We start from the raw sequence: 26,158 nt of genomic DNA, 5'->3' as shown, positions 1-26,158 counted from the left end.
AGTTATGAATGAGTAACCCTGTAACAGACTGGCATCTTGTTGAAGGGAAATGTGATCTCAGCGACTTATACACCATGGAAACTGGGTAAGTGACTGAGTCCTAGGGCTTCAAACAGTAATGTTCAATGAGCACATTAGTCCAAGTAGGAAGGCCAATGACTGTCTGGTTATATTTTGCTGTTAGTGAGATAAAGGTACATGGTTCAGTGGTTAGAGCAAAGTTTGATTCCTGGACCAGGCTGCCTGTTATATTCTTGAGCAAGACACTGTATTTTTCATGTTATTCCAGTTCACTCAGCTGTAGAAATGAGTTGTGACGTCACTGTTGTCAAGCAGTATCGGCCTTTGCCTTTCCCTTGGATAACATTGGTGACGTGGAGAGGAGAGGCTAGTGTGTATGGGTGACTGCTGTTCTTCCATAAACAACCTTGTCCAGACTTGTACCTCGGAAGGTATCTTTGTAAGTGCAATCCCATGGTCATTTATGACTGAAGAGGGTCTTTTAGGGAGATTAATGTGAAATGTTTATAAGTTTGCAGTAGGGCAGAAGATATGAAGAGAAAGGAAGTTGCAGAGAAATTCAGTTATGAGCAAGAAAATGTTAACTGGTTGGTATGAAGCCTTTGAGATGAAAGAGATGAGAAGGAATGTGGAGAAACATGTATAACAACTGAGTTTAAGAGGAAATAACAGAATTTTGACACAGCTAAGTGCAGGTATTGGTTGAAAAAAGTTTGCTTCCCAACCATGTGATTTCAGGTTCAGTCCCACTGCATGACTTGTTGGGCAAGTGTCTTCTATATATATATATATATATATATATATATATACACACACATACATCTATATATATATACACGTATCTATATACACACATTTTTATATATAAATATATCTATATATATATATATATACACACACACACATATATATATACATACATACACACACACACATACATATATAATTGAAAAAATTGAAATCAACAAGAAGGGGTATGGTTGGACATTTACTTTTTAATCACTACAATTATTTCGATGCAATGTAGTTCTCCAGGTGTGCAGGTACTTGATTATGCAACTGTTTCCCTGCATTATGAGATCTAGTTGTGTCACCTCAGCTGATATGTAAATATTGTCTCAGTAAGTTTAAAATCCTTGGCTTCAAGAACATTCTATTGTGGCTTGAATTTAGTAGTAGTCACTGAGCTAATCAGGGTGTTTTGTGGGCAAACTGCTTTGAATTTGTAGATGTAGTGGGATGGTGGTTCTGGTACTGTTAAAGTGGTTGCCGTTTTAAAGGAATTGGTATTTTATTTCTTGTACTGCTGATTTGTTCTTCATGGTTGGTTACACATACGATTGTTCTTAGGTGGCCTTTAAGATTCAGCGCTTGGACATATACACGCATACACACGTGTGCACACACATACATTTAATCTCTTGAGCACTTCGAAGTGTTTCTTTATGTAGAGAAAACCTGTCTCTAAAATATAAACTATGTATTCTTTTTTACTTGTTTCAGTCATTTGACTACAGCCATGCTGGAGCACCGCCTTTAGTCAAGCAAATTGACCCCATGACTTATTCTTTGGAAGCCTAGTACTTATTCTATCGGTCTCCTTTGCCAAACTGCTAAGTTACAGGGACGTAAACACACCACCATCGGTTGTCAAGTGATGTTGGGGGGACAAACATAGACACACACACATATATATGACGGGCTTCTTTCAGTTTCTGTCTACCAAATCCACTCACAATGCTTTGGTCAGCCCAAGAAGACACTTGCCCGAGGTGCCACGTAGTGGGAATGAACCCAGAATCATGTGGTTGGTAAGCAAGCTACTTACCACACAGCCACTCCTGCGCCTATATATATATATATATACATACATCATTGTTTTAACGCCTATTTTTCAATGCTTGCATGGGTTGAATGGAATTTGTTGAGTTAGATTTTCTACAGCCGGATGCCCTTTCCTGTCGCCAACCTCTCACCTGTTTCCAAATCAGGTAATATGTCTCTATGACTAGACATGTTTTTCACAGAATATTCGAAGCGAATGACACCGTTTACATTCCAGTGACTAGCACGCGATGTCAAGGCAAGGGAACAGTAACACACATTCATGTACGACGGGCTTCTTTCAGTTTCTGTCTACCAGACTCACAGGATTCCAGACACACACGCACATAAATATATTGTTATACTTGGGGATGGTTATCTTTTGCCAACGTGTACACACACACATAACTTTGAATTTCTCTTCTTTTTCTTTGCTTTAACAGTTCCACGCTATATTGTTATCAGCACTTATGTCTCATGACTCCTATAGCGCTTTCTCCCCACTTCGTAAACTTTTTTCCTTTGAGAATTATGGAAATTTGTATTTCGCCGGTATTCTAAATTTATTAGTTGTAAATATGATAATATTTCAATTTGCACAGTTAAATTTTTTTAATTACAAACGGAGTGTTCAACCCATGCCAACAGAAATACCATTAAAGATTTTCTAGACGTTTCTAATTTTTTCCTGCCAAATGTATGGAGGAATATATATATATAGCCTTCCATTTTTGGGTGTGACACCAGGTAGATATAGCTTATCATTTCTTTTATTGACTAACGAACTGTGTAGTTTTCTAATTGAAAACAATTTGTTATTCGATAAATAAAATATATTGATAAGCTTATGTCATACTATGTTTTTATTCAAGAATTAATTACTGATATGTTTTGCTTTTATATTCACTTATGAAAAATACACTAAATATTTGTCTTCATTCTGAAAGGGAAATCGTCATAATTATCGTGTTCGTAAATATTGAGGTGATTGTTTAATTTGAGTCAGTTTTGAACGAACACTTCTTCTCTTGAAGGTCTTCCTATTTATGACTATCCATTTATTTTACCTATGTTCGGAAATATTTCTTGAAGGTGGTAGTGTATTATTTGAGGGCAATTTGTTATTGTTAGCAGATCAAGCATGAATACGTCGAAACTCAATGTCTTTCCCTCTATGTTGACAGAGTAGACATACAATTAAAAGTATTTCAGTCATGATCATCTCATCTTTTAGGGGTGTATAAGACTACAATATCTATTACGTTCTCATTTTAAAGGCTGTAGGATGTGATTTTGGGATAATTTTTTTGAAGGTAATATATAGTGGCGAAGTATAACACAATGTAATATAGGACAGTATAGTGTAATGCTTGGAGTACTTATAATATGCTGTGAGTTTAGAATACTATTTCATCTGCTTCTGTCTTAGAAACTTCGTCATTAAGATCACATACTGCACTTTGCACGGTGTTAGGCATCAGTGTTGTTACCTAGTTCGTAAATAATGTTACCTATTGGTGGACACAACTGTCAATTTTCCATCAAATCACATCCTAACAAGCATACTTTGAATAATATGGACCTAAGTTCCTTGAACATAAGAAAATAACAGGATGGCCACGGTTGGAATGCTTTTGCTCATTATGCTCGATCGAGTTTGACCAGTGGTTGAACAACGGCCGCAACCGTAGTACCATTGAATACAAATGTGTATCATTAAAGAAGTATTGGTAAGATTACAATCTTTATTAGCAAGACTCATTCTTTTAAGAAGCCAGATCAATAACCTGAAATATTTAGTTTACAATCAGGAAAAATATCTTCTCAGACAGCCATTTTACCTACATTAAACGTCGAGATTGTTGTTTAGCCACTGGTCAGCCTTGATCGAGGGTGTTCAAATTAAGACTTGACTTTCTGTATATCTAGAATTTCATCTAGTCTAACGTGTCCTATTTTTTAAGACGGCAGTATGATGAGAAGTTATTTGGCTGCCATTACTAGCAGATCGAGCAACAACGTAATGACTTTTCTCATATTGCTTAATAGAAGATATTACCAACGATAGTATTTCAGCATAATATTTGATGTGGTTCATTTAAGAATTGAAAACAGAAGATTAAAAATTTTCATTTTTTAACTGAGATATGGTATTTTCTTATAGCATTGCACAACTTTGTTTAAATGAATTTATATCAGTTGAGAAGCATGAAGGCAAGCGTACTGCATTTTATTTCTACTTGAAAGTAAACTCTTTCTTTCATTTTAGGCATTAAATATTTTGTACTTCGCTTTAATTATCTGGTAAACTTAAAAATTCACGTTAAACAATTTAAAGACAAAGAAAGCTCTACTAGATTCTTCAGATGTCACTTCCGATTCTTTTAACTTACACCCCCCAACTTTATAAGTTGAGTAATTTTATAGCAAAATTCCTCTTTATTAAAAAATACTCTCGATAAATTGCGTTTCAACATTCTTTTTGTTTAAAATTAAAGAATGAAAGGAATATTATTGTAAGCTATGAGCATTAAAATAAGTGAAATCTTGAGAATAAAAAGAATTCAGAATAAACGTAATCTTCGTATTTTTAAATATAAAGAATTCCCCTAAAAGAAGAATATTTTTTCTTACAAACAAAGCATTTGGGGAGGACTGTGCTAAAAATTAGATTTTTTTTGGAAAATTGCAATTCCCGGTTGAAGACACAAATCTGAAGTGATTTTTTTTTTTTTGCGGTGAGGAACAGGGTGCCTGTTTCATACTTTTGTCATAAACATATAAGATTTGAACTTTTGAGGACTTTAGGTTCAATTTTTCTGAATTGTTCTTAGTAGATTTTGACCTTTTCTTTTGTTACCAGATACGAATGTATAGATTTGATACGCATGTACAGTAAAAAATATATTCCTTTTTTTTTCATTGCATCATACTTTCCTTTTTTTTTTCTATATAGAAATGTTTGTAACTGTGATTAGATTAAATACATACAACTTCTTATGATTTATATATAATGAATTTTATTTATATGTAGAGTCAACTAACAATGTAAAGCTGCATAAGATTTCTTTCCAAGTGTTGCGTTTAGATTTTGTTGCTTAAAGGATTTGGGTGGGTATGCGACCGGACAACTGTCAGTTTAAGTTTTCCCTTTAGGGTGAGGGGACATAACTCGTTTAGAACGTTTTGCATTTACTTTCTTGGGTGAAATGAAATAAAACAAATTATTACATTTTTTATGAGGTAAAATAATAGAAATTATTACGAGAATGTTCATCCAATTCTTTGATTCTTCAATACTGTAAAAACAAAATCCTTCTCGATCCAATGAGAATCTAACATTGTCAATTGACCTGCTTTATAGCTTATATCTACCCTAGAGACTTTACAAAAGGGAAAATACATTAATGTAGTTTTAGATTCATTATAGCTAAAAAATTCTAACACAGTGTAGGATTTTGCTTTTAGTCAAAAGTCAAGTGTTGTCTTCCAATAAAAAAGACATTCAAAAAGCCATTGTATCTATATTTTTAGTAATCAATCAACGAGACTATTGTACCGCTTATTTAATTCATTTTTAAAATCAAGATAAATTCAATATCCTGAAAGGAGAGAGCAAAATTTTAGCTTACACTCGGTTATAATTGTGAACTGGGTTCCATCTTGGCACTAATTTGCTTGTTTGGAACCTATCGGTTTTTTTTCGGTAAATGAAGAAAAAAAAAAAAGCGAATATCAAATCCATTATTTAATTACCAACCACTATGAGATACAATTTGTTTTTGTCTGAAGAGGTCTTATATCGCCCTATCCGGGTAAAATAATTTATTAAAATGAGAGATGATACCAATTTCTTTGTGACGGAAGATTAAATTAGGAAAAATGATCTAAAGTATAATAATGCCCAGAGGAGTAACTCAAGGCTAAATACCAACTGATTTATTTATTACCCACAAGGGGCTAAACATAGATGGGACAATCAACACATGAAAGAATGGAATAGTGAAATTATGCAATGAAGATGGAACGGCCACCCCAAGGCTAAATACCAACTGACTGGGTCAATTTCAGCATAAACTCAAGAAATTCCTTATCCCTGTTACTTAATTCCCCACTTTTTAGTACTAAACCACAGATTGGTAACTTTTTCTTTTACAGAAGGAAAATTGAACTGATATTAGTCTTTGAATTTATTCTTTACATAACAAAATTAATATAAAAGAAGATATTAAAAAATATTGGACACGAACGTCATTAAATTTTCTAAAGCAACAAATAACGTTTCAAATGCTTTTAATGTCTATCCAGACTCTTCGAAAGTTTGTGCAGAAATTTTTGTTTTGACATCTTTACAGAAAGAAGTCAAAATATGAATAGATATTAAAAGAAACAACTCAATCTAAAGTAATCACTGCGACATTGGATAAATATTATCAAATGTTTTATATAAACATTGTTCTCTTAAAAAATTTGTTGAATATGCATATTTTGAAATATTCTTCTTTGGTTCTTTGCAAAATTTAATCTTTGTGATTACTATTGTTGTAGCAGCAAGATACTGGAATCCTTTTATCATGAGACTTAATCAGTATGCTGCGAAATGCCCCCTTTGTGGTTCGAATCAGCCTTTTAAATGTGTCTTCAGTGACAGGATAAACAAAATGCTCACCGATTAATAGCATAATACAAAGCCCACCACCTTCTCTTGTATTTCCATATACTGCACTCTGATCTGTGCAATGATGTTCGTTGTCGCAATCCGACAGCCAATTGTCACGAAGAGTGCCGTTCTTTGCATCTCAAATGATATGTTTATGCATATAAAGATGAAGAACAGTCGAAGAATAAGTCTTTGCGATCCTGATAGACGGATTCGAGTATCTCAAATCGCTGCTGAAAGGTTTAACCAGTTCACCCATGCGTTCACTGAAAATACTAAGGGTGCTATTACTGTTCTGTAAGAACATTTGTATTTACCACACAATGTGTAGTACATACTTGGAAGGGGCTTTTGACTCGGTGAGTAAGATTATAAAATGGAAAAAAAAAAGAGAAGAAAATCAAGGTTAGAACCTTGTCCAGCAACAAGTGTGAAGAAGAGATTGGATCACTAATTTCTCTTCAGGATTCAGTCTTGAATGGAACTTCAGACTAAGAGAAATACAGATTAAGGCATAGGGGACTAAGATCTTGACTAACTAGCACAAGTCCAAATAAGAAAACGTATGAGTTCTTGGTGGTTGAGAACAAATTCTATTTTTTTAACGTTTCAATGCACTCGTAATATTCGATGAATGGCATTTTCCCTTTTTCTCTAATTTAATCTCCGGCTGCGATGAAAAAAGAGGATTAATTTCTCTCATTTAAAAAGTTATTTAACCTTCTTGGACTGGAAGAATATTGAAGCCAGTTCGTTGTGATTGACAGTTAAGTAAAAAGAGAGCCGGATAGTATTTGGGGATGGGGGGGGTACCGAGAAAAATGCCGGCCGGTGCCAAACAAACGAATTGTTGCTGAGATTGAACCCAATCCACAAACCAATTTCCTACTCGCTTCGGTACTATTTAAGAAGAGTGGTCCCGGTGCGCGCACTCGCGCTTACTAGTCGTGACTAGTCGATCCTACAACGACTACCTAGCAAAGTAAATAATTTTTTAAAACAAAAACATAAAGTAAAGATCGACTAGTCACGACTAGCTAGCGCGGATGTGCGCACCAGGACCACTCTTCTTAAATAGTACCCTCGCTTCTTTTGAAAAATGGCCTTATTTTACGTTACAAAAACGAATCAGGTATTCTTGTGGTGTAATTGTGCATCACGGGCCCCATTGATGGACTTTTATTAGCGAATACTTGTCTTTCATACAAAAATATGAAGACATGGCTTGTTGATTATATACATTTTTTCGGAAGACAATCTTAGCACCCTTGAGTAAAGGGCAAATCCAGCACCGTTTTGAAAATGTTCAAATATAGTACATCTAACACTGAAAGAAAGTATTGAATAACGAACATTCTCGTAATAATTTTACCTCCTAAAAGATATTTTCTTCTGTAGAATAATTTTTTCTTAGATCCTAGAATTTTTGTAATGTAAAATGCAGCAGCGTTATGCTCCCGTTGAGTTACGTCCCTTCTTTCCAAAAAGTTAAAACTACTCGAAGACGGCTGATATCCCCCCCCCCCAATCACTTATGCCAAATAAACTAATCTCAATACCAAAGTAGAAGTATCTTACACGGCCGCCAAACAAACTGATACCTAATTTAAAGCAAATAAATATAGCGACTTTCGTATGTAGCTTTCCATATTTGGTAAAAATAATTTTTTCTTCAAAATTCCATTTTTTAACATCTTTCCCACCATCGCTAGCGACCTATTTTTACAATCTTCTGTAGAACCGTTTTTTTTATATGACAAAGTGTAAATGAATTCAAGCTGCGCAATGGTTGCTGCTAAGAATAATATTTACCATGTGTTAATTAATCTTTCTTTTCACCCCAAAAGTACATTTTATTTCCACACTTTTGCCATTCTGAAAAGCCTTCAACATGACATAAAAATTTAATTTAATGAAATTAAAAGAATTACCATACCAGTTAAAGTTCGCCATTAGTTGATGGCGAACTTTAACGACCCCCACCCCACCCATTAAGATGGTTCGACTCACGTACAAGAAAGTAATGAACCCTAGCTCACCAAGGAAACGAAGAAATGTGAATTTCTGTAGCGTTGTGAAGTATGTTCTCGCAGGGAGTACTTTCGATAGTAGTACCTATAAAACGATAATTTCAGCTGTTTGAAATACAAAAAATTATACTTTTAATTGCAGAAAAGTATAATGGGACCACAAAAATCTCTTGCTTTTTCTTCTCTTCGTGCATAACAACAAACAGGTGGTCGCAAGCATCTTTATTATTATTATTATTGTCTTGTGTGGGGAAATGAAAAAAATGTTATGTAAAATAGAATTTCATGGAATTTATGTTCATTTCTATCTCAACGTTTTCTCAGTAAATATTTCTTTGGGTTGACAGGGAAATCATTTTTTTCTTGTCCACATCGTAATCGAAAAAAAGTCGTTCAAGTTCACTATCAGCTGATGTCGAACTTGAACTGGTTAAATAGGTAGGTCTTAATAATTTTTTTATCGTCATTTAATTTTCATGTCGTATAGAAAAAAAATTGTCTACAGAATTGTCTACAGAATGGCAGAAGTTTGAACCCTCCCCCGACCTCCACAAAAAAGTGGATGGTGGTAGGAACAAAAGATTAAAAAAATATTCTTCAAAATTCCATTTTTTAACAAGACTGAAATGGTACCGGTAATTTCAAGATGAAAGATAGAGAGGGAGTAGGAATTTTTTTTTTTTTAAATTGATTCTTTGAAAAAAAAAAATTAATTTACAAGTCTATCAGATGTGTTTTAGACTGTGGAACACCATTAAATGAAGAAAAATAACGAAAAAGAAGAAAAAATTTAATCGTGGAAGCTGGTAGAGTTGGCTGAGACTGTTGGAAAAAAAAATTTTAAGAACCGATATACAAATGTTTTGCAATGTGGGATACTATAAGATGTCGAAAAGAAAAATTCTATTCGTGACAGCTATTTCGAAAGCCTTTTCTGCATTTTCTGTCAGGCCTATTTATACAGCGCAGCTGTTTGACTTGATTGAAATTTTAATATTTATGAAGCGAGTGTTGCGTAGCAATAATAGGTAATCAACCGGCGAATTATGTTCACGTTACGGTTTCGTTTCCCCGTAGTAACCAATTCATTTACACTCATTGTATCCTCGGGAATGGGATATCACGGTTTCTCGCAACTTTTCTGTCACACACAACTCTTCGTAGTTTTCGTTGTCATTCCATGGTGACCTTGAGAGCATAATGTGAAAACTACACCTGTCTATCTACTTAGAAATACGATGACATCATGGCAAATTACACCCGGAAACGACGGATTGCTTAACTAGACCGATTTGAAAAGTAATTAATTTTACTAATGTAATCAAGACATCATTTATAGTAACCCGTTTAGTTATATATATAACTATATAAATTATTATAGTGTGCTTATTTCAGTTATGTGTAGAGAATAAGTTTCCTTTTTGTTTTTCTTATGGAAAACTCTAGAAAAGTGAAAATAATTTATTTTACTGCATTGATATTTTTAGATAGCTATGTAGGCCTTTTTTGTCCAACTTGTTATATATAAATAGAAACGGTCATACACGCTATGTTTTTAATATATGCTGTAGGGATAAGATATTTACAGGTGTAAAATTTTCGACGAACTCGAAAAGAATTAACAATTTAAATGTACAGGGCTTAGTAATTGTAGACCATGCTTGTTATCGAAATTAGCAGTTTATGTTAATTAGCGCCACTTAATCCTGATCGTATAAAGGTCATAATTCTTTGCATATAGCAGATCTTTTCTTTCAAACTTGGTTTGTCAGTGTGCAGCAGCTATAAGAATTGAACCTGTTGTTATCGTATTATTATATATTTTAAAGACATATCATAAAAATAACTGTGGATAATATGTTATCTCTTAATTACAGTTTGGGGAACTGTTGCCTATAATATGAAATATATAAAGGAAGTTTTGAAAATCCCTACTTTTGTTGACTGCGAAGGAATTATCTTCCAGTGACAGTTATATGAGACGTGCCAGAAGTCTGGTGCGAAAACGTGACAAGATTTATTGCGAGTTTGGTTTCACTTGTCATCATCGTTTAACGTCCGTTTTCCATGCTAGCATGGGCTGGACGGTTCGACCGGGGTCTGGGAAGCCAGGAGGCTGCACCAGGCTCCAGTCTGATCTGGCAGTGTTTCTACAGCTGGATGCCCTTCCTAACGCCAACTACTCTGTGAGTGTAGTGGGTGCTTTTTACATGCCACCAGCGCAGGGGCCAGAGGAGGCTGGCAACGGCCACGATCGGTTGGTGCTTTTTACGTGTCACTGGCACTGGTATCACAACTACAATTTCCATTTGATTTTTATTTTGATGTTGATGTACTTAACTCAATAGGTCTCCTCAAGCACAGCAGGTCGCCCTGGAAAATATGCATGATTTTGATGAAATCTCCTGTACCACTCGTTTCATTCCATGTTCATCTCCTCGAAGTTCAGTCTCTTGAAATCAGTCAAGTACCTCTTCCCACGTCCATAGCCTTCCTCTTCTGCAGATTCCTTCTGTATGGATCGCTTGACATATTGTATGTCGTCTAAGATACATATCGCTTCCTTTCTAGCTTTCACACTCCATTCAGTCATCCCCCTCATACATGGTGAATCATTTTGTTTGCACCAAAAGATAATCATCCCCTGAACACCTTCCACCCATGCTCTGGCTATAATGCTTCAGAACAAGAGCCTTCCAAGCATTTGAAATAATTTATTTCATGGCTTATTCTGTTATAACTACTTCTTTGCATCTTCAAGTTATGATGTCCTCTGTCAACATGATTGTGATCCCACTGCACTAGTACACTTATAATTTGCACTGAATATACTATATGGAATTTTTACCTAAATCATTTCAGCAAACTGAGCATGGCCACTTTCCAAGTGATAGTCGACTCCTGTGTTCTTTGCTATTAACTAAAATATTTGTTTTTGTTAAGTTTACCTTAAGACTGAGAGATGTGAGTGCTAAACAGAAGCAGTGGGAAAAGTCTTGCCCTCACAGCTCATCAACTATGATGCTCAAGACTTGTTAACATCCCTTGAGAATGTAGTCAAAGTTGAGGTTTCCCAATGCAAAGAGGACTGAGTACATGACCATCAATGAAAATGAAAACCACCAGGCAATTTGTTCAAACTATGACACAACACAAGAAAGTCAGTGTCCTATGTTACTGGAATGCCTGTAAGAAGTTACAAAACATCTGACAAGTATTTCAAAGCTAACAATGTTGGTCTTCTTCAAAGCAAATGTAGAGAGCATTCTTCTCTATGGAGCTGAAACCTGGGCCATGAAGAAAGAACTTTAAAGTCATCTTAATGGTATGTACACTAGGTTTTACATGAGGGCTCAAAGCATCCCATGGTGTAAGGATCCATGTAGAAAGAACCTGCAGAAGAGGAAGACCAAAGAGGAGACTTATAGATACATTCCACCAATCTGTATTTTTGTTGCTCAGTACAGATTTGTCTTTATTGGCTGCTGCTGCTGTTGTTTTGAATACCAGGCCATATCAGATGTTCTATTTAGGAGACTTCCACATCCAAATAGAGGACGAGAACCACTTTACAGAAATATACAACATTAAATTGAAGACTTGTCAAAGCTAAGAGGAGATTAAGATTCTTAGCACTGTATGGTGAAAATCTTTAACTACTTGAAGAAGAATACATTAAAATCTTTCAATTCTAGTCTTTGACTCTATGTTTGGAATTTCTTTATGTAATTCTTTGACAGATTTACCTCTAAAGACTAGATCATCTTCCTTAGATAACTAGTCTTAAACTCCCCTGTTATGACCTGAAGAATTATGATAAATAGGAGGAGGCAGAGAAGGAAACCCTGATGGATTCCTACCTGTATACAAAAATGTCCTTGGGATAAAGAGAGTCTGCCAAATGTTGACCCAACAGAGGGACCAGCTATCCGAGTTGATAGTTCCGTAGTAGCTAAGGCAGTTAGGAGCATGAAGACAGGGAAAGCCCCAGGCCCATCAGGAATTACTGCAGAGATGCTCAAAATATCTGGCAGTGTCGGCTATAACCTAGTCACCCGTATAGTCAACCAGGTGATACACGAAGGAGTCATACCCAATGACTGGTGTAGCAGCATACTAGTCAACTGCTACAAAGGTAAAGGTGATGCCCTGGATACAAATAATTACAGAGGTATCAAGCTGTTGGATCAGGTAATGAAGGTTACGGAGAGGGTCTTAGCCCAACTAATTAGAGAGAGAGTTAGTTTAGATGAGATGCAGTTTGGGTTTGTCCCAGGGAAAAGCACCACTGATGCTATATTCCTGGTAAGGCAGCTGCAGGAGAAATACCTAGCCAAGGATAAGCCCCTGTACCTGGCTTTTGTTGACATGGAGAAAGCCTTTGATAGGGTCCCCCGATCCCTCATCTGGTGGTCAATGAGGAAACTAGGGATAGATGAATGGCTGGTGAGGGCTGTGCAAGCCATGTACAGAGATGCCGTAAGTAAGGTTAGAGTTGGCATCATGTACACAGAAGAATTCAAAGTAGAGGTTGGGGTCCACCAGGGTTCAGTACTCAGCCCCCTCCTATTTATCATAGTCCTCCAGGCAATAACGGAGGAATTCAAGACCGGTTGCCCCTGGGAGCTCCTCTATGCTGACGACCTCGCTCTAATCGCTGAGTCACTATCAGAACTGGAGGAGAAGTTCCAGGTGTGGAAGGAGGGTTTAGAATCGAGGGGCCTTAGAGTCAACCTAGCTAAAACCAAAGTACTAATAAGTAGAAAGGTAGAAAACCCACAAATATCATCAGGAAGATGGCCCTGTTCGATCTGTAGAAAAGGTGTAGGTAGAAACTCTATAAGATGTACCCAGTGTAAGCTATGGACACATAAGAGGTGCAGCAATGTCAAAGGTAGGCTAACTGGGAAGATAGTTTTTGTATGTGGCAGGTGCTCTGGAGCACTGACCTCCGAAAATCTGCAGAAAACAACTTCTGTCACTTTCCGGGGGGAAAAACTAGAAGTAGTTGATAGTTTCCGCTATCTAGGTGACCAAGTCAGTAGTGGGGGTGGGTGCGCTGAAAGTGTAACTGCTAGAATAAGAATAGCCTGGGCAAAGTTTAGGGAGCTCTTACCTCTGCTGGTGACTAAAGGCCTCTCGCTCAGAGTAAAAGGCAGACTGTATGATGCATGTGTACGAACAGCTATGCTACATGGCAGTGAAACATGGGCCGTGACTGCTGAGGACATGCGTAAGCTCGTGAGGAACGAAGCCAGTATGCTCCGATGGATGTGTAATGTCAGTGTACTTACTCGACAGAGCGTTAGTACCTTGAGAGAAATGTTGTACCTAAGAAGCATCAGTTGTTGTGTGCAAGAGAGACGATTGCGCTGGTATGGTCATGTGGCGAGAATGGATGAAGAGAGGTGTGTGAGAAAGTGCCAATCCCTAGCAGTTGAGGGTACCCGTGGAAGAGGTAGACCCAGGAAAACCTGGGACGAGGTGGTGAAGCACGACCTTCGGACGTTAGGTCTCACCATGGAAATGACTAGAGACCGAGACCTATGGAAGTATGCTGTGCGTGAGAAGACCCGGCAAGACTAGTGAAGCCATAATCCGTGGCCCCTACCTGGGACGTAGTCAGTCCACCTGTGCATACCTTCCTTCTTGTGACACTTGTGAAGACCTGTTGAGGCAAGTGAGAATCGAATCGAATCGTATCAAATCAAATCGAACCAAATCAAAATAGATGAACATCAATGGAATTTGTATCCTTGTGGTACCAGTGCCGGTGGCACATAAGAAAACCATCCGAACGTGACCGTAGCCAGTACCGCAATGACTGGCCTCCGTGCTGAGGGCACGTAACAAACACCATCCGAGCGTGGCCGTCCGCCAGCCTCGTCTAGCACCTGTGTCGGTGACACATAAGAAAACACCATCCGAGCGTGGCCGTTTGCCAGCCTCGTCTGGCACCTGTGTCGGTGGCACATAAAAAACACCATCCGAGCGTGGCCGTCTGCCAGCCTCGTCTGGCACCTGTGTCGGTGGCACATAAAAAAACACCATCCGAGCGTGGCCGTCTGCCAGCCTCGTCTGGCACCTGTGTCGGTGGCACATAAAAAACACCATCCGAGCGTGGCCGTCTGCCAGCCTCGTCTGGCACCTGTGTCGGTGGCACATAAAATCACCCACTACACTCTCGGAGTGGTTGGCGTTAGGAAGGGCATCCAGCTGTAGAAACACTGCCACATCTGACTGGCCTGGTGCAGCCTTCGGGCTTCCCAGACCCCAGTTGAACCGTCCAACCCATGCTAGCATGGAAAGCGGACGTTAAACGATGATGATGATGATGATGATGAACTCATTGTGAACTCTTACTTTCTGACAGAACATCTGTACATAACTTGCACTGTTCTCACAAACCATTCGTCTATACCTAGTTTTCTTAGCAAGCACCATACTACAGGTCACTAAATGCCAGGTATAATGGATTGCACTTTGCAAAGAACTTCTTTTGTAATCACCTCACTTGGAAAAGGGTATCAGTTTTTGTCCAATCTGACATGCACTATAACTCCATCTTATCTAAGTTTATCAGCTTGCTACCCTGCAGTTGCTTCTTTCTTAAGCGTCTCCTTTGTCCTTATAGCAGTTATTGATAATACTGTATTATTTAATTGACATGACAAATATATATCCTACATCGCTGGATATTTTCAGCTCTCAGAGACTATCTCTGATGGTGTGGCTGCCTTCATATCATGGTTATCTTAATCATATGCCTGTCAATTTCAATAGCTAATTTCTGTTAGACTTACATGTACGTCTTATCTCTAATGCATACTCCTCATTCAGGAACTTCCTGTATTAGTGTTTCTATATGCTTTTTTTGGTGTCAGAACCCATGCCTCATTACCTGCATGCTTTTAGTGCAATTGAAAACACCTCATACCTCTGAGCCTGACAGCAGAACATTGGCAGACTTCTTTCTACTTTGCTAAGTATATCTAATTTCTAACTTTTCTCTAAGCTACTTGATGTGGTTTTTTGTTTCTCTTTTTTCTTTTTGAGCTTGCTTTTATGGTGCTCTCAACCATACCACATCACCCTCTATTTGGTTGGAACCTTGCTTTATCCACAGATCTGGTTTGTGCCTTGCAATAAGTTATCTCATAAAAACTTCAGATGTCTCCTCTGTCACTGATCTCTGTTTCCTTGACGTTTCCTTCCCTATCTGAATATGCACATCATCTAGTTTTCTTTTACACCCAGGCTGAGTGATGAGTGATCTGCTAGCTTTCATACCTTCTTCAGATTGTTTTTTTGTCTCTGGGTCTGTCTAGTTCTTACTCCAATGTTACTAATTAGTAGTCTATGTTGAGAAGTAGAGTTTTCTCTTTCTCCCAGAAAAGACATATGTCTACCTCATTCCAATATAACTGCATATTCTCCAGGGCCATGGTAGGATACAAGTTACTTCAAAAAATATACCTACCCATGGCTGATGACTTGGTTCTCATAGTGGAGTCTGTCAAAGAGTTGCAGAAAGAGTACAAATCTTTGAAGTAAGATCGAGAATTTAAAGATCAAGCTAATGACTAAAGTGCTATTTATTAAGAAAGAGCATGAAATTCTTGTACTATCTGGGAAGTGGCTTTACTTGTATGTAAAAGAATGAGCAATGAGTACAAATTTGATTTCTGGGAGGCTGGCAAATAACTAGGACAGTAGATGGGATAGATGCATAGGAATAGTTAGCAGTTAAAGCATCTATGAAGTCAAGTCCATGAATTGCTCAAAAGATACAGTTGATAGTTTTTGTTTTACATTTGTGATTCAATTGATATGGGACGTAGCTGTAGTGAAAGTATGGTAACTAGAAAGATAAAGAGCTGTCTTTGTTGACAAAATGTTTCTCTTTTTATTTGTGAGAGAAAGTATATAAAACTGTAAGAAGTGTAATACTCCATATTAGTAAGATGGGGCAGTGATTATGGAAAGTCTAAAAGTGCTTTAGAGGAATGATGTCGTGAGCATGATCTATTAGAAAGAGAAGCAACTGACATGAACATGTGAAGTGAATGGACAATGGATGTGGAAATAGATGCAGTGACAATATAAGTGAAACCTGAGGAAGATATAGGTAACAGTGATAACACTTTATCACCTGATCCCTCTTGGGGTTCTTATATACGATCAGACTGGAGCCTGGTGCAGCCTTCTGGCTTCCCAGATCCCCAGTCGAACTGTCCAACCCATGCTAGCATGGAGAATGGACGTTAAACGATGATGATGATCAGTTGGTAGGTCTGCTTCTCATAAGGCTGGGTCATTGTATAGGTCAAAGGACTACCTCACATCCAAGGCCATTTTGTATCTTTACAAGTCCACAATTCATCTGTATATGGAATACACTTGTTATATTTGGGCAGGTGCACCATCTTTTCACCTGAATGTCCTTGACCAGGTTCAGAAGTGATTCTCTAATTTGAGTGGTCTTTCTCTTGCTTCAACTCTACAACTTTTGTGACACTGATGTGACATCACCAATCTTAGTTTTTTCTATCATTATTGCCACAGAAAGTGCTCTGATGAACTTCCTCTCTTAGTTCCAGATCACCTTGTTCCATCTCGCCTCACTTGAAACTCACAGCGTCTTCATCCAAATGCTGTTCTGTCTTCATGAACAACAAATCTTTCTATGGTCATAGTTTTTTTTCTCGAACTGCCAGACTTTGGAACTCTCATCCATCTCATTGTTTTCCTCTTTATGACCTGAATTCTTTCAAGTTGAAAGTAAATTAATTCCTTTCATTTTAATTTCTCCTTCATAGTCTTTTACACTAAGTGGTTTCTTGTCTTGTTTAAGGCTTTCATATAAAAAAATATATGTATAGGTGAATAATTACTAATTACTCATGACAGCAGAAAATTAGTCAAAGGATAATTACACATGCTTGTTTGAAGTAATGATAAAGTAAAATTGTACACTGATGGTTGTTATATTTCTAAAAAAATATTTCATTCAAGACTTAGTTTACATGGTTTGAATTGTTGAAAATTTAATATACTCTTCAATGAGAATCAAGTTATTTTAGACATCAAGCAATTAAGTAGCATGTCCATGGTGCCATAATGTTAAAATGTGAAAAGAAATGGGACAACAAGAGTTTATTACTATAAAAATAAAATCAAAATACCCTACAAAATAGATTAAGTGCCTTCATTTAATCAAATTCGATGACTGGCACCCGTACTAATGGAGTGCTAAGAGTATCATATGAGCAAGATCATTGCCAGAGCAATAAGCTGGCCTCCGTGTGTCGATGGCATGTAAAAAACACCATTCGAGCGTGATTGTTACCTGCGTTGCCTTACCAGCACTTGTGCTGGTGGCACGTGAAAAAATATTCAAGCGAGGTTGTTGCCAGTGCCGCTGGACTGGCTCCTGTGCAGGTGGCACATAAAAATCACCATTTGAGCATGGCTGTTGCCAGTACCACCTGACTGGCCCTCGTGCCAGTGGCACGTAAAAGCACCCACTACACTCTCAGAGTGGTTGGTATTAGGAAGGGCATCCAGCTGTAGAAACTCTGCCAGATGAGATTGGAGTCTGGTGCAGCCATCTGGTTCGCCAGACCTCAGTCAAATCGCCTCACCCATGCTAGCATGGAAAGCGGATGTTAAACGATGATGATGATGATTTATGTTCTGGATTCAAATATTATTACTGTTTTATCTTTCATCCTTTGCATGTGTTTAAGTATTACACTGAAGTTGATTCAGTTGACTTTATACATTTCCTTACCCAGCCCTCCATGAAAATTGACTTTGTGCCTTATCAAAGCAAAATATTTAAACAACTTAAAATGCTACATTAAACTGTGTTGGATTGATGATCAAGAAGCATCAATCAATATATAAAGATTTAGACTCTATTATCTATGATGAAGTGGAAGCTGTTTTGATGAAGTACATGTAACCATAGCATATTGAAAAGTGTTAAGGAGCGGGATGGTAAAGTGCTTACTACATCGGTTCAGCTGTTTTCATGTCAGCTGCCACACACACTTCTCTCTTCTTCATTGAATAGCAGTAGTAAAGCTGCAATAGTCTAGTGATAAGGTAAATTTTCATTATCATGAAATTTTAGGAATTACATACTATTAAAATATTTAAAGAATATCAGGTTTTAGTATTTCTGCTAACCTTACCAAGAAGAATGGACCACTCAGTATCATACCAGGTAATTACATAAATTTCAAAGTAGTAAGAGCTCCTTTATTCAAACTGAAATAACCCTCTATGAGGTGTTAGGGCCAAATTTGTAAACCACTGATCTAACTGATTAAGCTATATTTTATCAGGGGTTATATTTGTCTAAAATTTTAGGATGTTGGCCTGTTTGATGGAGTTGACTATTTATATCCCATTACTGGAATGATGCTGCCTCACAAGCAAAATGCGAAATTCTAGTTCATATAACCAAAGGGAAATAGTTCACAAACTATAAATGAATTCAAGAGAGTAATAGTAAATGATTAAGTATTAGGCACCATTAGCTTCTTTGAGGAAGGTCTTTGATGAAAGTCTTCAAAGTTAGTTTTAAGCTTTCTGTGACATAGCTGCATCATCTTATTTGTAAAATTTCAGGATACTGGAAATTTTCCATATCACTGGATCTTTCAGCATTAATGCCTCCTTATAATCATTCTAACAGTTGTCACAGTAGTGGATTTTGCTGCCACTTTTGATTGTGCATTGTCAATTACTATGGAGTATTATCAAAGCAAATGCCACTGAAACTGCTTTGGCAAATTAATTATACCATTCCACTTTGTTAATCAAAAGATAAAACAAATGGAGAAGAAAGTTTGAAGCCAAAAGTGATCTTCAGCATCTATTCAATTGAGCAAAAGATTGATCATTATTAACACCTTTAGCTGAAGAGTTTATTCAAGTAAGGGTATAATTACCACATAGGGTGTTGGTCATTCTATGCATGTTCTTGAGATCATGTTGAATGGGTTTGTAGGTACTTAAAGGCATATTGGCCTGAATTAATGAAATCTGTTCAGCTTACTTTACAAGCAAACAGCTCTTAACCACATCTAGATACATTGGATGAAATTGTTTGGGGATGTATTCCCTGCTAAGTTGTCAATCTAGGAATTAAAGTAAGCAATACTTCAGCCAAACTTGTAATATTAGTCTTAAATTGAGATCAGTCTCACAAATCCATATATTCCAAGCATAGGTACACGCTAAATCTGTGAAACTTAGAGGTATTGAGCATTTACCAATACAAATAGTAAACAATGATTGCACATATACTAGTATTGCATAAACATAAGTATTGTGTTAATTTGCATTACTAAAATCATCAAGAACTAATCCAATATATCCTCACTTGAATTACTAAATACAGCAGGCACTTTTTGAAGAAAAATCTATGAAAACATTAACTAGTTTTTCGTATCAGCACCTTACTCAGCTACACAAATTAACTCTGTAAACATCTTTGAGTTTACAGTTAATGGTATTTTGCAGAATTCTTCTAAGACTGATAATTAGCAATACCATGTGTTTATAGCATATAATTACTGAATAGTGAATGGTTTTTTTAAAATCTACAGATTTGAATATTTAACTCCCTATATGTAGTTGTGAGCAGTTTTATTAGTTAGGAAAGAAAAGAAACCTTCAAAGTGCAGGTATCTATTCAGTCAGTGATCAGTTCTAGTTTCCATAACATTGAGTGGATATCAAAATGTTCCTTTAGGCAGGATGTTGGTTTATTTTTGGTAGGCTTTTTTTTTCCTGCAAGAATAATGTTAATTGGCCATGAACAATGCAAATACTGATAACATCACAAACTTCCACAAAATTGACTGTGATGTTGAAGTTCTTCATGGAATAGTGTAACAGCTGTCTTGAAATGGTGTAGAGGAGAATTATGTATTGTAGTGTCCTGCAATACAGTATAGAAGGCTAATGGAGTGTGATATGCACAAATATGGGTATGGTTTCACAAATACATGATTCTGGTTTCAATGGCACTCTGTAATACCCTGAATAAGTATCTCCTACTGTAGCCTTGGGTTCAGAGGAATTTGGCAGATAGAAACTGTACTGGAACTTGTATGTGTGTAACTTTCAGACCCTTCACCCCAGTAAACTGACTGCTTTCAATCAAGGTCTTCTGTGATATTTGTTCTGCCAGAGTGTCAGTGACATCATTTGTCATTTATAAATCCAGTGCAGTGATTGACCTTGTAAAACCTATAATCAATGATGCTATTGTCCACAAAATGTGATTTATGAAATAAAATTATAAAATGAATAATGTAGCTGTATATTGATGTGCTTGCTACATTTCCAATATTTTCCTGCTTCAAGCAAATGTTTTGAGATATTTGCATTTTAATAAAATTAATAAAAGCTATGCTCAGTTCTAGTTTATGGCATTAGACAGATTGTTTAAATGTTTCAAATGGTCTGCTAGCTATTCTCAATAGTTTAGTGATTTGAGTTCTGTAGATTTGTGTACTGTCACAAAAAACAGCTGAATTTCTGTGGTAGACTTGAACTCATGATCTATCAGTTTCTGGCTTAATATATGTACTCGGCTATTTCGCTCAAATGATATTTTTTATATCTTAAAGCCAGAACTTTTCTAATATCTCTACATTAATTATATGATTGGATCCTTTTGCAGAAGTTTCTTACTTCTATTTTGTTAGACATGGAATTAGAAATTTTGTCAGTTGCATGAAAACATTTTTTATTGTTGGGTTTCTTTTTTTCTTTCTTTTACCACCTTTTCTTTAATGACAAGCACTTTTTATCGGAGGCAGTTAATATAATGTAGTTTATATGAGTAATAAAAGAAGGGGAATGGTTGTGTATATTTACTATTGGACCATCAGCTTATGGAGTTTGAGTTCAATTCTGCTTCAATACTGGCAGTATACATTGTTTCATCAAGCTACAAAGAACAGCAACCAGATCTTCAGGATAAAGTCTCCTATCCAGGGAAAGATTTATCTTATTTGCTTAACACTATGAAACTGGGGCTAAGTACTAGTTCCAATGAACCACTTAGATCTCCAGGAGATACTTAAATTACTATGGAAATATTTACATAATAGTATTATTGCTGTAGAGTGATTTGAATTGTATCCTCTGGAGAGACAATATGAATTTGAACAATGTATTAGTAATTTATATTTATTTCTATGTGCTTATGTCTTTTGTAAAATTGCTCTTTAAATCATTCTTCATTCTGAAATAAGATTCTCATTTTTTTTTACTGTGTGTCTAAAGATGGAACCCGTGACTGACTAATTCTAATTTGTTTTATTGTGTGAATATAAATCCATGTGCATACAAATTCATAAATACATACATATATACACAGCAAATAATTGCCTTGGAACTTTGTTGTTTTGGAATAATGGTATATGGGTCAACTAATATAGTAAACAAGCAAGTACAAATGTTAGAAAACATTATGAAGAATCTGTATTGAATATAGACAAATACTTTACTCATTTGGCTGTGTGAAGTATCTTTTGTTTAAATTCTGAATAGAGAAATTAACAATAATGGATGTTAAACGATGATGATGATGATGAATGCTAAAATATTAGAATACATCTGTTCATAAGATAATAATTTTTTTGACAACTATCCTCATGAAAGATTTTTTTTTTAATATTTCCACCTAAACTGTGGTTTCATTGAAATAAAACACCCATTGACAAATATCAAATTGATTGTAACAGCATATTGAAAATTTTTTCATCTCTAAAAGATATCATTAGTCTGAATCTTATTTACAACTCATCTCAGACATTTAATTTTTAAACATTCTTAGCAAGGATTAATTTTGTCTTCTGGCAACAAATATGTAGGAGACTGGTTAGGTTGAATGAATTAAGACGAGTATATGACTGAACACTTATTTTATTGTTTATGTTAACTCTGGTATAATTTACATGTAGAATATAATGGGTGCAGCTAAACAGTGTAATTCAATTTAGCCAAGCCCTCAACTATTTTTGCCAAGAAACTGTGTTTTTCTTAATGAGAGTTTCTACTGATCAAATCCAAAGTGACAGTGGTCTGCCAACCTTAGGCTTGGCAGTTTATATACAGTTTATAATCATACAACCAGCATTATTGCTTCTGTGTCTCTGACAAATACTTTTCACTTTCATTAATTTGCTTAATACAATGAAGTACAGTTCACCATTACAGTAGAACAAGTAGAATATTTGAGTCTGATACAGCTGGTTTAAATGCTAAAGGGTTAAATCACATACTTCTATCTAAGAAAGGGACACATCAGATGTGATCCAAGGTACACTGCACTTAGGAAAAAAGTGAGATCTTTAGGCACAGGTTTGCTTGATTAGAAATCCTTTGAACAACAAAAAGAGCCTTGAAAATTTATGATCAAATTCTCCAATGGGTTTAGTGAGAATGTGTGGAAGCTTAAGAGAATCACCCTCATCACAAAGCTGAAAGTCTGCTTTGCAGCTGTTGTTAAAATTCTGTATGCCTATGATCCTGGATTGTCTATAGGAGACATACAAGATAACAATTTCCACATGAGGTGTCGCCACATATTTAGCACATTCACTTGAAATTTCAACAAGCTAACCATTTACAAGCAGCACAGAGATGAGCAGGCAGGTTTCAGAAAGGAGAGATCATGCACGGACCAGATTGTGACACTCAAGAGTCATCGTGGAGCAGACAATGGAATAGCAAATGTCACTCTATGTGTGCTTCATCGACTTTGAAAAAGCATTTGACAGTGTAGATAGGCAGACAATCTGGGACATCTTACAACACTATGGTGTGCCAGAGAAGATCGTGGGCAGTATTACTATAGAAGTAACATAAATAGAAACAGTGGAACAAATGAAAAAGTAAATATTATTATTTATGTATTTATAATTTTCTTTTTTTATAGTTTTTGTAGTTTCCAATATGCGTGGAAGTGGAAGCAACAGTAAGGTACAATCACCAGTTTCTCCCAAGACCCCATCAATGTCTCTGCGGGAAGAAAAAATTATCGAGGACTATTTTCAGCTTCTCAGTGAATTCAATTTTGATCAAGCCAGAGAGTTGACTGTGAGTTTTGTTGTATTTTGTTTCATTTTTATTTATTATATCTCTTTTTAAAAAAATTTCTTATTTCAATCTTTGTACTTTTTGAATATATTTCATATTTTGATTTGCATCAAGAAAAATTACTCTTTGTGAGTGGGAAAGTTAAGATGTTGCATTATAGTTGAAAGGCCGATAGTTCATATCCTCTAACCAGAACTTGCACAGTTCAACAATCTATATCATATAATTTCAGTGAAAGAACAGAGGTGACATAGTGTATAGGAACGCTTTAGTCATGTCAGAGATTAGTTCTCTCTGTTGTCATTTTTACAAGTGGATGTCCATTCTATCACTAGCCACTCCACAGTGTGGACTGGGTGCATTTTATTGTCACACACAACACCTTTACATTTTAGCTAGTGTGCTGTTGTTTAGACTCTGGTCAGCTTTGATTGAGCAACATATAATGCAGATCCTCTATAAGAAGCTGCTCTCACCCTCATTCCCCTTCTCATAGTTTAACCTCATCCCCTAATAAGAAGCTGACCCCCTCCTCTGCCACATTTCCAGGGTTCAAAATCCTTTATGCTGCATGGCAACCTCAATAGTGCAGGTGACATTGAAAAAAAGCACCCAGTACATGCAGTAAAGTGATTATATTCCAGTTTTATCTATTCCTACGAAGTATATTTAAGACATAGTGCATTTAAGACTATATTGTCCAATGTACCTTTCCTATTTTAAGATGATAGATCTGGTCGAAGACAATTTGGCTGTTATTTCTAGTAGGTTGAGCAACCAACTCTGTTGTTGGTTCATATTTTTATATGTGTAGTGACAGCCTGGCAATCATCATTTTATTTTCCCTGAAGTTGTTTTTAACTAATTGATCTGACATGTAAATACATAGTTTATTGCTGAGCCAGTATTGTATAATACAGAGATTATATAATACTGTCAAAAACAGAGCTTCTATTTAGTCACTTGACCTGCTAGAGTAGCTAAATCTTCTTTGAATCACACTCTACCATTCTAAAAATTAACTTATTGAATAATGGAGTTCTAGATATACTACACCTAGGAAAAAAGATAAGATTGTCCATTGCTGTAATGCCTTTGAATATAGATCTACTTGATCAGTGCTATGTAGCAACATTATCTTAATTTCAAATATACTTTTCCTTTTTTAAAGTTTTGTTTAACTATACCTTCTCCCACCTTCAAGATGCTTTATTATAATGTTAAACCGGTTCAGTACTTAACTGTTACTTTATTTTATTGACTCAGATGGATGGAAGGCAAAGTTGTCTTGGCTGCATTTCAACTTGGAATAAATACTGTATACATTTTGTCCAATGCTCTAACAATTCTATCATTTCAAAATTGTTAAACACAATTCCCATCTAATCTTCATTACCATGTTTTTTTTTTTGTTTTGTTCAATGCAGGAAAGAGAAAGAGATCTCACGAAATCAAACATTACTTCACATTGGCATATGTTTGTCAATGCACTGATTTTGTTAGCAAATGATGAGAAATCGTATATGTCTTTATCATTTCTTGGTCCTAAATGGTTTTCAACTAGACATAAAGATGTGAGTAAATATATATTTAATTTTCATTATAAAGCTGATGTGATTTTTAAAAAATTTAGTTTTGTTATTTAGTTTTAAAATAATACCAACTGTCTTTTGAAAATTGTTCTAGTATTATGGCATTATGAATTGGATACCTAATTATTTGATGATGGGTAAATAACTTGGCTTTCATCAAAGAATCAATAGTAAATTTTTTATTATAGCTTGAACTGTCAATGGTGAATGATAGCATATCTGTATGGTCTTGCCATCCAATGTGCACTTTTGCACATTTATTTGATGATTCTTCCATCATTTTTTCAGTTTCAATGATTCTCCTAATGATTCAATCTGTAATAACTCAAGTGAAGGAAGTAATGATTCTTCCATCATTACTTTTATTAGAAGTATGATGGAGTCTGTGCTTTGTCAATGAAGTTAGTATAGAACTGAGATATGTCTTTTGTAACTGCCAAATAATATTGGTCATTGACTAATATTTTTCTCACTGCATATTTATTTCTACTTAGAATTTTTAATGAAATCTTCATTGAATGTATTAATATTAACTTAATACTGAAATTAAAAGGCAGGAATAACTATAAACTGAACATGTTGATAAGTTAGTTAGAGGAGGAGTACCTACAATTGTTGCCAGATACTCTTAGACTGATAAGATCAGTGTGGTTACTATTCAGTTTGAACATTAGATGTCTACTGGGAAAATATAGCTATGGTAGAACATATATAGAGGGTTGCTGTGCAAAAGAGAAGAATTGAGGATAAAAACAGGCTTAGTGGAAGATGTGGGAGGAGAAATATAGTTAGAATAATAGGAGGGCAGAGGAGTTACTGAAAAACTGAAAAATGTTTGTATTATTTTTGTTATAGACTAGTACAGGGAGTAAAGCACCACTCATGACCTTTACGAGATCTCT

General features: G+C 36.0%; 1 protein-coding gene across 7 annotated transcripts in view; it reads left to right on the top strand.

Annotated features, from left to right (window-relative positions):
• Positions 1-26,158, top strand: part of LOC115209171 (KICSTOR complex protein C12orf66 homolog) — an 88,864-nt gene that overhangs the window by 30,926 nt on the left and 31,780 nt on the right. For 4 of the 7 annotated variants that reach the window (XM_029777403.2, XM_029777406.2, XM_036501373.1 and 1 more), the window contains exons 2-3: positions 23,504-23,664; positions 25,092-25,238. In XM_029777403.2, coding sequence (XP_029633263.1) covers positions 23,504-23,664; positions 25,092-25,238 — 308 coding nt within the window. Of the gene's footprint in view, positions 1-3,553; positions 3,576-8,491; positions 8,974-9,811; positions 9,835-23,503; positions 23,665-25,091; positions 25,239-26,158 lie in introns of those variants that run through there. The other 3 variants (XM_036501371.1, XM_029777405.2, XM_036501372.1) reach the window with 3 other exon arrangements.

The sequence above is a fragment of the Octopus sinensis genome, linkage group LG3 (assembly GCF_006345805.1).
Source record: "Octopus sinensis linkage group LG3, ASM634580v1, whole genome shotgun sequence".
In the NCBI taxonomy this organism is placed as follows: domain Eukaryota; kingdom Metazoa; phylum Mollusca; class Cephalopoda; order Octopoda; family Octopodidae; genus Octopus; species Octopus sinensis.
This window is presented reverse-complemented; position numbering and strand designations above follow the sequence as displayed.